Below are 12463 nucleotides of genomic sequence, written 5' to 3'. Positions count from 1 at the left end.
CCGGTGCTGCACGCCAGCAACAACTGCTTGAAAGGCAAAACAAACAGGAGCCGAGGGAGCTAACCAAGAACAGATGAGAGGCACTTCTGTTCGAGACGCTGTGGGGAAACAAATCCGTGTGCTTGCCAGAGTGCACCGAGCGGGCTGTAACAAGCCTCCCGCCTATTACCACAGCAGGAGCCACGCAGCAGCAGCAGGGCAGGGAGGAGAGAGGCCTCTGCTCCCAGGGACAAGGAGAAAGAGGCGCCGACATTAATTGGCTGGCAGAGGGTGGCAGCTGGAAATGAAAGGCTGCTGTCCCCCCCCAGCTCCCTCGTGTGCCGAGGGCCCCCTCCACGCAGAGGCAACAATGGCATGACATTTATGTCCTGCACACTGAAATCCCAATTAGAGGTGGATGGCTCACATGCTGCATGCTTTAATTAAATGACTTTTCCTGTTGGAGAACAGCTTCTCTGACAGATTGGGACCAAGCAGAGAAGACAGCTGGACCCTGGCCAGCAGCCCGAGGGGCCAGCTATGGGGCTCAGCTTCGGCACTGGTAACACTGGGGGAGAGAGAGTCCCCATGCACCCAGCTGTTACCTGGTTCCTGCCCTCTCCTTCCTGCCCAGCACAGCTCCTGGCCGTCACGTAGAGCTGGGGTCCCAGCACCACCCAGCTATAGGGTCACCCCACAGACACCCCAAACCAGCCACATGTGGGTATGGTGTGGGACTTCCAGGGGGAGTCGAATGGAGGTGCTGGAGATGGAGCAACAGGCCATCAAAGGAGAAAGGGCAGAAAACACAGGACTCGGGGACAAGTGGGTCTCACTGCTTTGCTGTACCACCTGCCAGGGCTTCAGTGGATCCCTGTGGGATCCCAGGTCTCCCCTCCAGTGCTCACCAGCTGGTTTGGTCCCAAGCCCAGGGGTGCCAGAGCATTCACCAGCTGCAGCGGTGCCCGTGCGGGTTAGCTCTGTGGATTCATACAAAAGCCCCCTTCCAGCATAGCAGCTCCAACCATTACCTCCTCCCGCTGCCCCAGGCTTCTGGCACCTTCTCTCTCCCTAGCTAACCTAAACAATCTTGTATCTTCAGTTGTTCCCCTCCTCTTCCAGCTTATTAGGGCTTTTAGAGAACACTGGCTCCTACCAAACCCAACCAACCCACCATTAACCTCTTTCCACACCAAGAACTGGCTGTTACTTTTGAGTCCAATTCCTGCCTCAAACAGCTTCCATCTCCAGGAGGACTCTACCCCTCAACCTTGAGGTGACTAAGTTTCTTTAACAGCCTCTTGTGAGGGACTTTATCAAAAGCCTTTTGAAAGCTAAATAAAATTCTCTGCACCATACTTCTCCTTTCCCCAGGATTTTGTTAGCACATTTAAAGGCTCCTGACAGGCTAAGGCTGAGAAAAGCTTTTGGTTTTTAAGATTATTTCCTGCTCCTAAGCAGCAAGGCTCTCATTTTGCCTCCTAAATCGGGCCAGCAAGCACGCACAGCTCTGGTTTGGTTTCCTCAGGCAGCTCTTGTTGAATTTCCACGTTGCTCCTGGCAGGGCATTTGCCTCAGCACTGCATTATCATACTGCAGTGAGCAGGTAAGCTGCGAGGTTCGGGGAAGGAGCCCCATGCTGCTGCTGTGCTTGTCCTGGATGCAGGCAATCCCACCACCTCCTGTTCTGCACAGGGCTCCATGCCTCAGGTCATTGTGCAGATTCAGGGGTGTTGCTCGAGGGTACAGGTCAGCTCAGCCCTGCCCAAACCAGCCAAGGAAGACTGCTGGGCCAGAACAGGGTAGTCCAAGGCAGAGAGTGAGTTTTGCTCCACAAGAAGCATGGAAGGCATAAGAAAACTGCATTGAGGTGGGGGGGGAAGTGAGCCCATGGCATAAGTGCGCTCAATTTTCCCTCCTGTCCCCCCTCTTCCCAACCACCCACCTCCCTCTGTCAGGTCTCAGGCAGGGACAGAAACTGAGCTTGGCAGATTCTAGGTCTGAAACTCAAAAAAAAAAAAGCATTGCTCTCTCTACATATAAGCCCACCACCACTGAGAGCTTAGTTGTGCGGCCACAGCAGGTCATCTACAAAGCATGGCCAAGGCAGCATCTGACGATTAAGCCCACCCACACCCACCCTGCCCACTGTTCCTGCTTAAAGCCTGTATGAAGACAGGAGTAGGCCTTTGGCCCAGAGCTACAAAGCGGGTTAGAAGAAACATCAAAGCTGCCTGCTCTGATCAGGCCTCCGTCCTTACCTCATCTGGAAGTTTCCCCTACAAGCCTCGAATGAAAAGCTGCTTTGGAGCTTCAGAGATGTCCCGAGTCAATGTTAAAGACAGCAGCTGTGGTTTGCTCCTGCTCTCACTGGAGCTCACTGCCTGCTCCACCATCGTCTACAATGGGGGCACGTCTGGACTAAGGGGAAGTCAGCAGAGCAGGCTTCAGGCCTCTGCACAGCAGCCAGGCCTGAGCGCCCAGCAATGGTACATGCCAGGTCTTTGAGAATCTGCCAACACTAGAGCGAGACATCCCAGAAGACCTTTCTCCAACCGTGAAGGAAATTTTTCTGTAGGTAGTTTGGCTCTGGCTATGGAAATGGACATCTGTAAATGCTCTGCAACACATCTACCAGGAATGGGCCTCAAGACTCTTCCAGGAATTGTGCAGGGAGAGGTAAGAGGAGATGCCAGGCTGAGCTGAAGCAGTTTTTTTCCAGGCTGTTTTTCTTTGTTTTCAAGCAGAGCAGTAAACAGCTCTGCCTAGACCTGCACCGCCCTGTCTGCCCAAGTCTTCAGCTGAGACATAGCTCCTCTGGCTCCCAAGTGCCAACACATCCTCAGGCCACCCCACACTAAGGCAATATAGGGATGCATGAAACCTTCCTCACCACACAAGGAAATCCCATTTTTCAGGCTGCTCTCCTGTCAGATCAGGGATGTAGCTGGCTCAGGACAGGTTTTAGAGCCTCATTAACACTCCACAATGAGGCCTGGCAGCAGCTGATTTGATTTAAGGTTCATTTCCAGGCTGTGATTTAAGAGAAGATTTGCTTAATGTTCTCTAACAGACTCTTCTGACTGGGAGCTTGAGTGCTGCCTAATAACAGCCTTATTTATTGTAATGTCTTTGCAGCGCAGCATCTAGAGGAGCCAGGCAGGAGCGCAGCAGCTGCTGGCAAGTGCTCAGACAGCAGGGGAAGCATCCCTCACCGCAGAGTGCTAACACTGGGGCATGCGTTCCTTTATCCAGAACAGCCCTATACTGCACCCCTTTTCTGCTTTGAGAGGTCAGCAAGACAGACCACTCTCTGCTTGCCTAAGATAGACAGTGCTGCATCTCTACATACCTTTTTAAGTGGGATAGGACTAACGCTCCTCTTTCACCCCATTACTTGAACGATGGGAAACACAGAAGTGCCTGCTCACCTCCAGACTGGTTAAAAGGCAATTTGCAGTTAAGACTCCCAAATGCTCCTCCCTGTTTCCCAATTTTGGGCTTCCAACTCAAAGGCTGAGCCTGCTTTCCTCCTGGGAAGGGGGTGGTCATCATCTGACATTTGTAAGCTACCTTGAGCTTCTGAGCTGGATGTACCTATGCCAAGGCTGAACACAGAGACAACCATCACACAAATGAAGACAGTAGGTCAAGCAAGGGTTTGTCATATTTTAATGACATTGATCTTTGGTGTTTCCCTCGTTAGCACTCACGCTCTCCCCGTCCTTCCTCCACAAGCCTGCTAGGGATGGAGAGTTACAAACGAAAAGGAAAATCACATTTGAGACTAAAAACAAAATATCAGAGCCTTGATTTCTCCACTAGAAACTACATGTACAAGGTCAAGATTTCACATGCAACACCTTACATCACAGACCCATACCTCACATCCTGGCCTAGAGCTGAAAGACATTTCCTGCCCCCTGCCAAGGAGGTGCAGCTCATGGCACCATGAAACCACTGGGATAGCTCATTCCTGTTAATATTGGCACAGCTTAGAACATCCTCGCATGAACTGCATCCTGACTAGAGAGCAGTAGCCCCTATCCCTCTACCCATACAGCAGCTCTGCTTAGGTTCCTGCCAAGTGCTAAACTAACTCTCTAAAAAGGAAAGATCCCCACCTGTGAGCAGCTCCTGAGCCATGCAGGTTTTGGCAAAGCCCAGTTCTTCCCAGAAAAGACCACAGCACAGGCAGGACGGGTCTTAGAACACCACACTCTGAGGAGGGAGCAGTGCTGTGCCACAGAGCAGGACTGTGGCCTGGAAGACTCCTCCACTCCAGCAACGGAGCTGGAGCATCACGCCCAGGTTTGCCCAGTAGGACTGCCTGTCTCCAGAAGGATGCTGCAGGCCCCCTTCCCTTTCTTCACTGTACTGATCAGCCCCTGAGCATAAAAGGGCAGGAAAGAGGAAAGGAAAGAAGCTTTACAAAGGATGACACTAACCAAATTGCAGGGTTAGGGCTAAGCTCAGGGAATCCCATGGGGCTTCAAAATCTGCATGATGTGCAGCCAGTATGGTTCATATTCCTGTTAACTCTTCAGCAGTGGGAATGTTGGAAGTTAAGTATGCTTTCTTCCCCATGGCTTCCCTTGCAGTCCTTATCCCCTCCCACTCACCCAGGATAGAGAAGCCCTCTGAACCACCAGCATCCTGTCAGAGCCACACGTTGCTACTCTTCCAGCTCCTGGCCAGCTGTGAGGTACAGGTCTCTGCTGAGCAGTACAAGGGTAGTACCAACACACAACTCAATCTCTACCTGTTCCGCGACTCCCCACTGGTGCTGTCATCACTATAGAAGTTGGTACTGTCAGGAAGATGGTTATTATTAGTTAGGTCACTGTAATCAATTGGTCCCTCAGTGTCCATGGAGGACTGGGCCTGCTCTGGCAGGTCCAGATCACCAGCGCTTTGTCCTTCACTCCCGCTAGGGGCTGTCCGCGGGCTCAGGCCATGCTCTGACAGCTGCATAGACTCTGAAAGGATCCGTCCCTCCAACTCAGCTGCCAGCTGCTGTGAGGTGGACTGCTGTGCTGATGTGCCCTCAACTCCAGTGGACTCTGCACCAGTCTGAGAGCTGCGGTGGATCCGGTGGCTCACAATGATGTTGTTGCCAAAGCCGCCCATAGACGCCATGGTGGTGCTCTGCTCCCGCTGGACCACAGCAGTCATGCCACCTTCTGCCATCAGCCTTTGGATCCTACTCAGGGCATCCTCCCCACTGGCCCCATATTCTGGACCTTCACCTGCAAGAGAAAGCAGAAGCAACTTTGGTGCACAAGGCAAACTACAACACAAAGAGAAAGCATGCTGGGTAGATGCATCATGCAGTGCGCATGTGCTGGGACAGAAGATGGCTTTTGTCCAGAGGGAGCCCAACATTTTATTTCTGTAACTTTTGGTGAAGTGCCAAACAGAGGCACTGAACTCTGTCAAGAAAATCTTGGCCACTCCCACAGGTATCCCTCACAGACCTGCATGTCCAAGCCTTGAAGAAGCAGCTCTTATCTAGCCATACAGGTGTGGAAAAAAGAGGAGTCAAAGAGGCAGTGTGTTTTCTCACAGCTGCAGAGACAGTCCAGCCAGTCCCACAGGGGCAGGAAGAAAAACCTCAGTTTGCGCTGCAATAAACCAAACATTTCACCATGGTGTTAAAGAGTCCTGTGGCCCTTCCTACTTCACCTGTTTGAGAATGCCCCAGGCAGATGACATGATGGCAATCTCCCCAGTATCAGGGAGGACACAAGCAGCTGGCCAAGAGCAGACAGCAGCTACAGAACATGGTCTGTGCTTCCACATCACCTATGATCAAGGAAAGATCAAGTGTGTAGGCTCCTGCTCCGCTTGACTGGTGTCTTTTGAGGAATGCAAAAACTATCTCTTAAGTCTTTGTCTATCTCTGAGCCCTCCCTTCATAGTCAGGCTGTACTGAGCTCTGAGGGAACCATCGTCAGATGCCTTGGTTGCTGAAGATTACTTTTGAAGAACAAAATCTCACAGAAAAATAGTCCACGTAGGAGATTAAATCCCCATGGCAGGGAAGTCCAGCCCAGTTCTGTTTCCCAGAATCCTCCTTTTGCTACAAACCCTACCCAGACCGTTTGGGGAAAACAATCTGTAATCATAAACTGCTAGAATCATTCCACAGTGGGATCCTGATGATTCTTATTAAAGAGATAAATCTAACTCCCAGCTCCATGAAGCCATTGCAGTGCTGACTGGAGGAGAGGAGAAAGCCATGAGCTCTCCTGGCACCAAGGAAATGAACACAAACAAGGCTAGATGTAGGCAGGAGTTAAAACACAATAAAAACCACTGCCACACTGACTAGGAAGACAAAGCCGCTTGGGGCTGTGGGGTGGAGATCATGTATCTAACATGAGAGCTGGGGTATTCAGCACAGTCTACACCATGCCACTGTAGAGGTTATTTTTTTAAAAAAGCAAGATAGTTAAAACTGATAACGTGTTGTGCAGTCAGTCAGTGACAGCTTATTCCCTTTCCTCATGGGCTCAGTGGTACTTGCATCAAACATCACCAGTTTCCTCCACCACAGGGTACGGCTAATTTCATCTTCAAGCAAGTCTGCTGACATACTGCCCTGCTGTAGAAATACTATGGACATTAAGGGCAAATTTAATACCCACAAGTAGAATAAGTCTCTTTCTGCTAGGAATGTAGTAGGCCTGCTATATCCACTTATATATACACAGCAATTACATAGCTCCTTCGTTAGAGCGTCAGTGAGACCACAGGGACGCCAGTAACCACATGAGAACCTGGAGCGGAGCCTAGAGGAGTGAGCAAGAATACCCCCTGGGCAGAGCCTGACCCACAACTCTAGCAGAGAAATCCTGTTCAGGATGCAGCTGATGCATGAACTAAGATGTGGGTGATGCATGAACTAGGAACCTGGCTGACCAGCACGAAGACTGAGCACAGACAGAGGCAGCTATTAGACTTGAAACTTCAGTGTGAAAAACATGCATGGCCAGGGGATATTGAAGCGTTAATCATGAGCAGAAGTAAGTGAAAGGTTTAACGAGAAGCATGGTTTTGGATTCAGTCATCGCTTCCTTCTGAGGGCATAGTCGTAAGCACTTTGTTACCAACCGTCTGGCCAGGCCAGAGAAGAAGCTTGAGAAAGCCAAGATGTGCAACCTGGCTTAGAGACATGCCAGCCAGCCCTATCTACACAAGGCCTGAAACAGCAGGTACTGTGCTCTTGACAGATCACTTACTATAAACTAGCCCAATACAGGAGCATTGCAACAGCAAATCAGCAAGGATCTCCAGCCAATGCTCCTCAGCACTACAAACATGTGCTTCACCAGAGGAGTCCATGCAGGCAGCGCACACCACAGCACTCCCTGCTCTTCCCTGCCCCTTAATTACCATGTGCCATGGCTGAATTTCCAGTTGAGGCAGCTGCTTGCTCAGAAAACAGGCAAGGGCTGATGCCACAGCAGAAATCAGCAAGTCATCAGCCTTCAGATTACAAGCACAGAGATACAGCACTGTTGGAAATTCCAGAAAGACAGCCCGTCAAGGGCCAGAAGTAAGCCTCACCCTTCAAGCAGCCAACAAGCACCTCTGCTTCAGGGGTTGTCCTCCCCTTTCCCCCCTTGGGTTTCGACAATGACTTTGGCTGACTGGTTCTGAGCAAAGCTTCCTGCGCAATTTCCCTTGAGCTGAGCTACGCACAGATTCACATACAGCCCATTTCTACTGCCTGGTGACTCCCACACACGTTCTTTCACCAGGCTGCCAATGCAGACTACATTAGTACTCAGTGCAAGTGAAATAAGCCAACTTCCATTTGGTGGAGGTTCAATGTGCACACAGGCACTTACCCAAAACAACAGCAATGCCGTAAACCCCACACCTCAGATTGCTAGAAGTTTCAACTTGCCACAGTGGCCAAACCCTATTCCCTGTACCACCAGCTGAACAAAACCAGGACAGAGGGAAACCCCATACTCGTGACACTTTTTTCAGACTCCAAAGGGTTTAGGCATATCCAGAGCTTGTGCAGGTGTAGGCCAAGTGATAGCACATCTAATTCTCCATACGGAGAAGGCAATTCCTCTTCTCTCATTTTATGCTCAAAATTACATTCTGATCTCCCAGGCTCTGTAAAATCCCTTATCTTAAGCTCTCATTCTTCTAAGCCTACCTTCTAGGGTCAGAAAAATAGAAAAACCTCACAGAGCACTACAGACAAAATCTAGAAAACTGAGCTAACCAGCTTCAGCTACAGTGTGTGAAGTACCAGTGTAAGCGTAACACCTGCCAATTCGCCCTCCACCTAGGCTGTCCCTGTATCAGAATCCATCACAGAGCAGGAAGCAATCTTGAGAGACAGTCTCCATCTTTTTCTGGACAGGGACACAGGTTCTGTGCCTGACAGGACAGAAAAGCATCACCCATGGTTCCCTTCTGCAATACGAGTAAGTATTAGTGTTGTGTCCACAGTGCTGTGTTCCTACAAACCTTTTCTACTCTAACTGAAGTGACCTTTCCAGAGGTCCAAAACCCCATCTATTCCAAACACAGACACAAAACATTACTCTTGAGAGTAATTATCCCGAAGACCAGGGGATTTCTGTCAATCTAGCTGACTGGCTCCAACATTTAACAAAATACTCTCTAGCTAATGCACCTGTCTTTAGAAGTCCTCTGCCATGCTACTCCAGCAAGACAAGAGTTTGACACAGAAGACTACAAAGGCGAAACATGTGGCAAACTTTCAGTGGAGCTGGGCATAAGGCCGGAGCATTTCCACTCTTAAATGAAGTGGTCTCTGAAGTACTTATGGGGAGTACAACTTGTTTATCTCTGGGCACGGAAGGCACACACCTGATAAAGAGCAAAGCCCACAGAAGCAAGGATAAGATCAGGCTCCTCTGCGGCTGTGCGATATACTGACATCGCTCTCGAATTTTTTCCTATTTTCAGCTTTCTTCTTTCTAAAACCAGCAGTAGTTAGTAGCCATGCTTGCAAACAAAGCTTCAAAATTAGAACTGAGAGTAAGCACTGCAGAGATATCTAAGTCTTCAGAGAACATGGAATAATAGCTCTGAGGTGTGAACTGACCCACTAATTCAGATGCCCAAAGATAAAAATATCAGCATTTTTAAATGAATTCACTCCTTGCATAAGAATAGGAAAGGGAGGGTCAAAGCACAGCATAACCAGCTATGAATAATCACATCTCCCTTAGTGCCAGAAGAAATACTGTCAGTTACTTTTCTCCCCAGCCAATCTCAGAAGCATGTTCACACTTCCTTTCTGAGGTAGCTAATCCAAACAACTCCACAGAACTCAGAAAAGACACAACTGCTTTGACTTGTAACAAATTTCTTAGCGATATCTCACCTTGGTGATTTGTATGAGTGAAACTTATTTTTGTAATGAGAGTTTAAAAGTAGCCCCCATAATTTAATCCCAAGAGAGTACTTGGAGTAGCTCACACTGTAAAGGCTTGCATAGTACATGTTTCTAGAACCTGATTCTAATTTTTAGGTAGTGCTTTTCAGATGGCTTTAAAGAGAAACTGAAATTTGCAGTTCTATAGGACATATGACGCACATTTTACAGATGGACGGGCAGATGAAAGGCTAAGGGATCTACCCACGTTTCTACTTGGAGAATGAGAGGCAGATCTGGAAGCTGATCCCTGGTGTCCTGGTTCCCATTTCCACACTAATCGCACAAAAGTCACATCACATCTGACAACAGCATTGCAAGAACGTGTTCAGCTAACGTAAAACAACATGTTTCTTTTTAGCATTCATGAGGCTCGGCTGGGGACAGGGTACTCCTACCCATGCAGCCCCCCAACACACGTTCCTAATGTCTCAGATTAAGTAAGTTACATCACATGCAGGCACTCTGACTCTGCTTATAAGTGCTCCTTAGGCATCCTCAGGATGCTTTGCTTATACCAGGGAAGTTTCACTTGCATGTGCTGTCTTTTCACTACTAACAGTTTGAACAGACTGAACCCCACAAACCCAAGCCTTCATTTTACAACCCTTTTCACTCTCAAAAGTATCTGCTGCAACCTCTGAAAGCAGTTGGACATGATGGAAATTTGTACTGGCTGGTGAGAAACACTTCAACCAAATTGGTTAAAAATTGTATATGGCATGACAGTAGCCAATATATTGCTCCCCCAAAGACAGGCAAAGTAGCAATCCACTGACAGCAAGACTTCCGATGGCTACAATTTCAGTAGTTCATAGCACATGCTACTTGCACAATGAGCATTGAGTTAGCTATCTGAATTTTAAGCCCCGAAGACAATGCAGATGGTAAGAATTGAGATGACAATTGCCTTTCAGTTATTTCCATAAAGTTTTTTTTGAGTGTGGGTTATTTTTTTCTTTTTGAAAAATGCATTTCTTTTTGAAAGATGTATTGATATACTGTCAATAGCCAGGGGACAGCATGGGCGCACAATGAAACAAGTGTCCTGCAGCTCTGCAAAGGTCCCTTTCCCTCAGCCTGTAACACCTTTTGCACAGCTGCAGTCCCTGACAGTTACTGCCACTTGCACCCTACTCCACAGATCCAGCAGCCTGAACAAGTGGCAGCCACAGCCTGACCCAGTCTGGACCGGGAATTACAATTTCTAAAGGTAAAGCTTTGGGCCATTAAATCTCATTAGGAATTTTTGTTGGTTTTTAAGTGAGATTTAATTTGCCAGTTGAATACAGATCCCTCCCCTATCATGCCTGTCCATTTGCAAGGGAAATCATAGTATAACTCCCAACAGATTGTTTCTAATTAAGAGTGCCTCAAAGTTACAATTCCATCACTATTTCCACTATGTCTGTCAGCTTAAAAGAAAGTAGGAGACAGCTGAAACACTGTTCTAGGCGTTTCTTGGTACCTCTCCCAGTTTTCTCTCAACTCTAACTTCCTTAAGTTTATGTGTGGCTTGGGAGCAGAGTTCACAAGGCAGCTATCAACTGCTGCAAAACAAAAAGATACAGACATTAAAGGGATTCACTTCTAATAAAGTCATCATATACTCATTCCTCCAAAGGAGGTAGAAAGATAATCAGAATAGCAAAGTCCCCGCAGAGCTTTGCATGAGAAAAGGAAACTATTTATACCCGCACAGAGCTTAATTAGATTTCTGATGCAATTCTGCATACTTTTTTTTTTGTACAGTAAGCACATATCTGCAAGAAATGCCCTGAGCTAGAATTCCCCACAGCAGCGAGGCTGACAGGACACAGGACAGAAACCCACTCCTGGGGGTAGCAGTAGCCTTTCTTTTTCTTTTTTTTTTTTTTTTTAAAACATTCAAGGGGTTTGTTTTGTTTTGATTTTTTTTTCCCCCCTCATGACGAGGTGATAACTAAAACACTTTCCTTTACATTACTCAGAATCACATCTGATTTATCCATTCTGCTGCTGATAATACTGCTAAGCCTTTACGTAGTGATTTACATCTTCAAAGCCCCATACAAAACACTAATTAATCTTCACAGCCCCTGGTGTACTGTACTATGGGAAGATTTATTCCCATTTGGTAGATGATTAATAATTTGCCCTAGGTCATGCACCAAGCTGTAGGTGCATGTAGGACATTTTTTCTTCTTTTTTTTTTTTCCCTTGTATCCCTGACATCTAGATCCTGCTATTAGGAAACACTGTTTCCCTTTCAACAACAGGCAAAGAGTTATGGTAGATACAGTGGACAAATTAACCATCAGAAAAGCAGCACAGCATTTAATCTAGCCTGCCTGAACACACTGGATGAGCATCACAAGAGTTTATGATGCTGGAAAAACAGTAACCTTAACATCACAAGCAGCGCAATAGGACTCAAGTGTAATGTCAAGCACAAAGACTCTTGGATGAACCAGACCACTGATGCTACAAGTCCCTGGCTAACTGGCTGAGGTGTTGGTAATAGCAGCTGAAAACTTGTCTTTCTGCTTCATGATAGGTCCTTGTACTATTCCTCTGTCATGGATTACAGTTGGTTTTTAGATCATACATGCTCCTGATAGTTAATGTCTTGACAGCTCCCTGTTTTGAGCTGCTCTTGATCCTTTGCACCAGAATTTCCACTGAGGATGCAACTGGCATAAGAACTGATCAACTACAGGGTAAGACCACTTGGCTCATCTCCAGTGCATGCATCCGTACTGGAGTAACTCCTTTGTTCTAAAGATCCTTATATAGGAGAAAGGAGTGTGACAGCCCATTTTGCAGGCGAGGCCACTTGCAAGGGGACACGCGGTAAGTCAGCATCTGAGCCAGAAATCACACCACATGTGGAACCCGCCAATCTTCCAAGCAAGAAAGGGAGACAAAGAGGAGTCTCTGTCCTAGGCTTGTTATCTACACTCCTGTTCTTCCAAATGTTACACGTTTTGCTTCTTTGTAGAGATACCCTGCCCAAGGCACTGGTAAAGGACAACCCTTCCCCATCTCATTAATGGTCTAGTTAAAAACCAT

General features: G+C 47.7%; 1 protein-coding gene across 4 annotated transcripts in view; it reads right to left on the bottom strand.

Moving 5' to 3' along the window:
* Positions 1-3634: 3634 nt before the first annotated feature.
* AMBRA1 (autophagy and beclin 1 regulator 1) overlaps positions 3635-12463 on the bottom strand; it is a 141373-nt gene continuing 132544 nt past the window's right edge. For all 4 annotated transcript variants that reach the window (XM_076344549.1, XM_076344550.1, XM_076344548.1 and 1 more), the window contains one exon: positions 3635-5228. In XM_076344549.1, the coding sequence (XP_076200664.1) occupies positions 4738-5228 (491 nt within the window). In that variant the 3' untranslated portion in view covers positions 3635-4737. The remainder of the gene's footprint in view (positions 5229-12463) is intronic.

The sequence above is a fragment of the Aptenodytes patagonicus genome, chromosome 7, assembly GCF_965638725.1.
Source record: "Aptenodytes patagonicus chromosome 7, bAptPat1.pri.cur, whole genome shotgun sequence".
Taxonomy (NCBI): Eukaryota; Metazoa; Chordata; class Aves; order Sphenisciformes; family Spheniscidae; genus Aptenodytes; species Aptenodytes patagonicus.
Note: the sequence above shows the minus strand (reverse complement) of the source record. Positions and strands in the feature narration are given on the sequence as shown.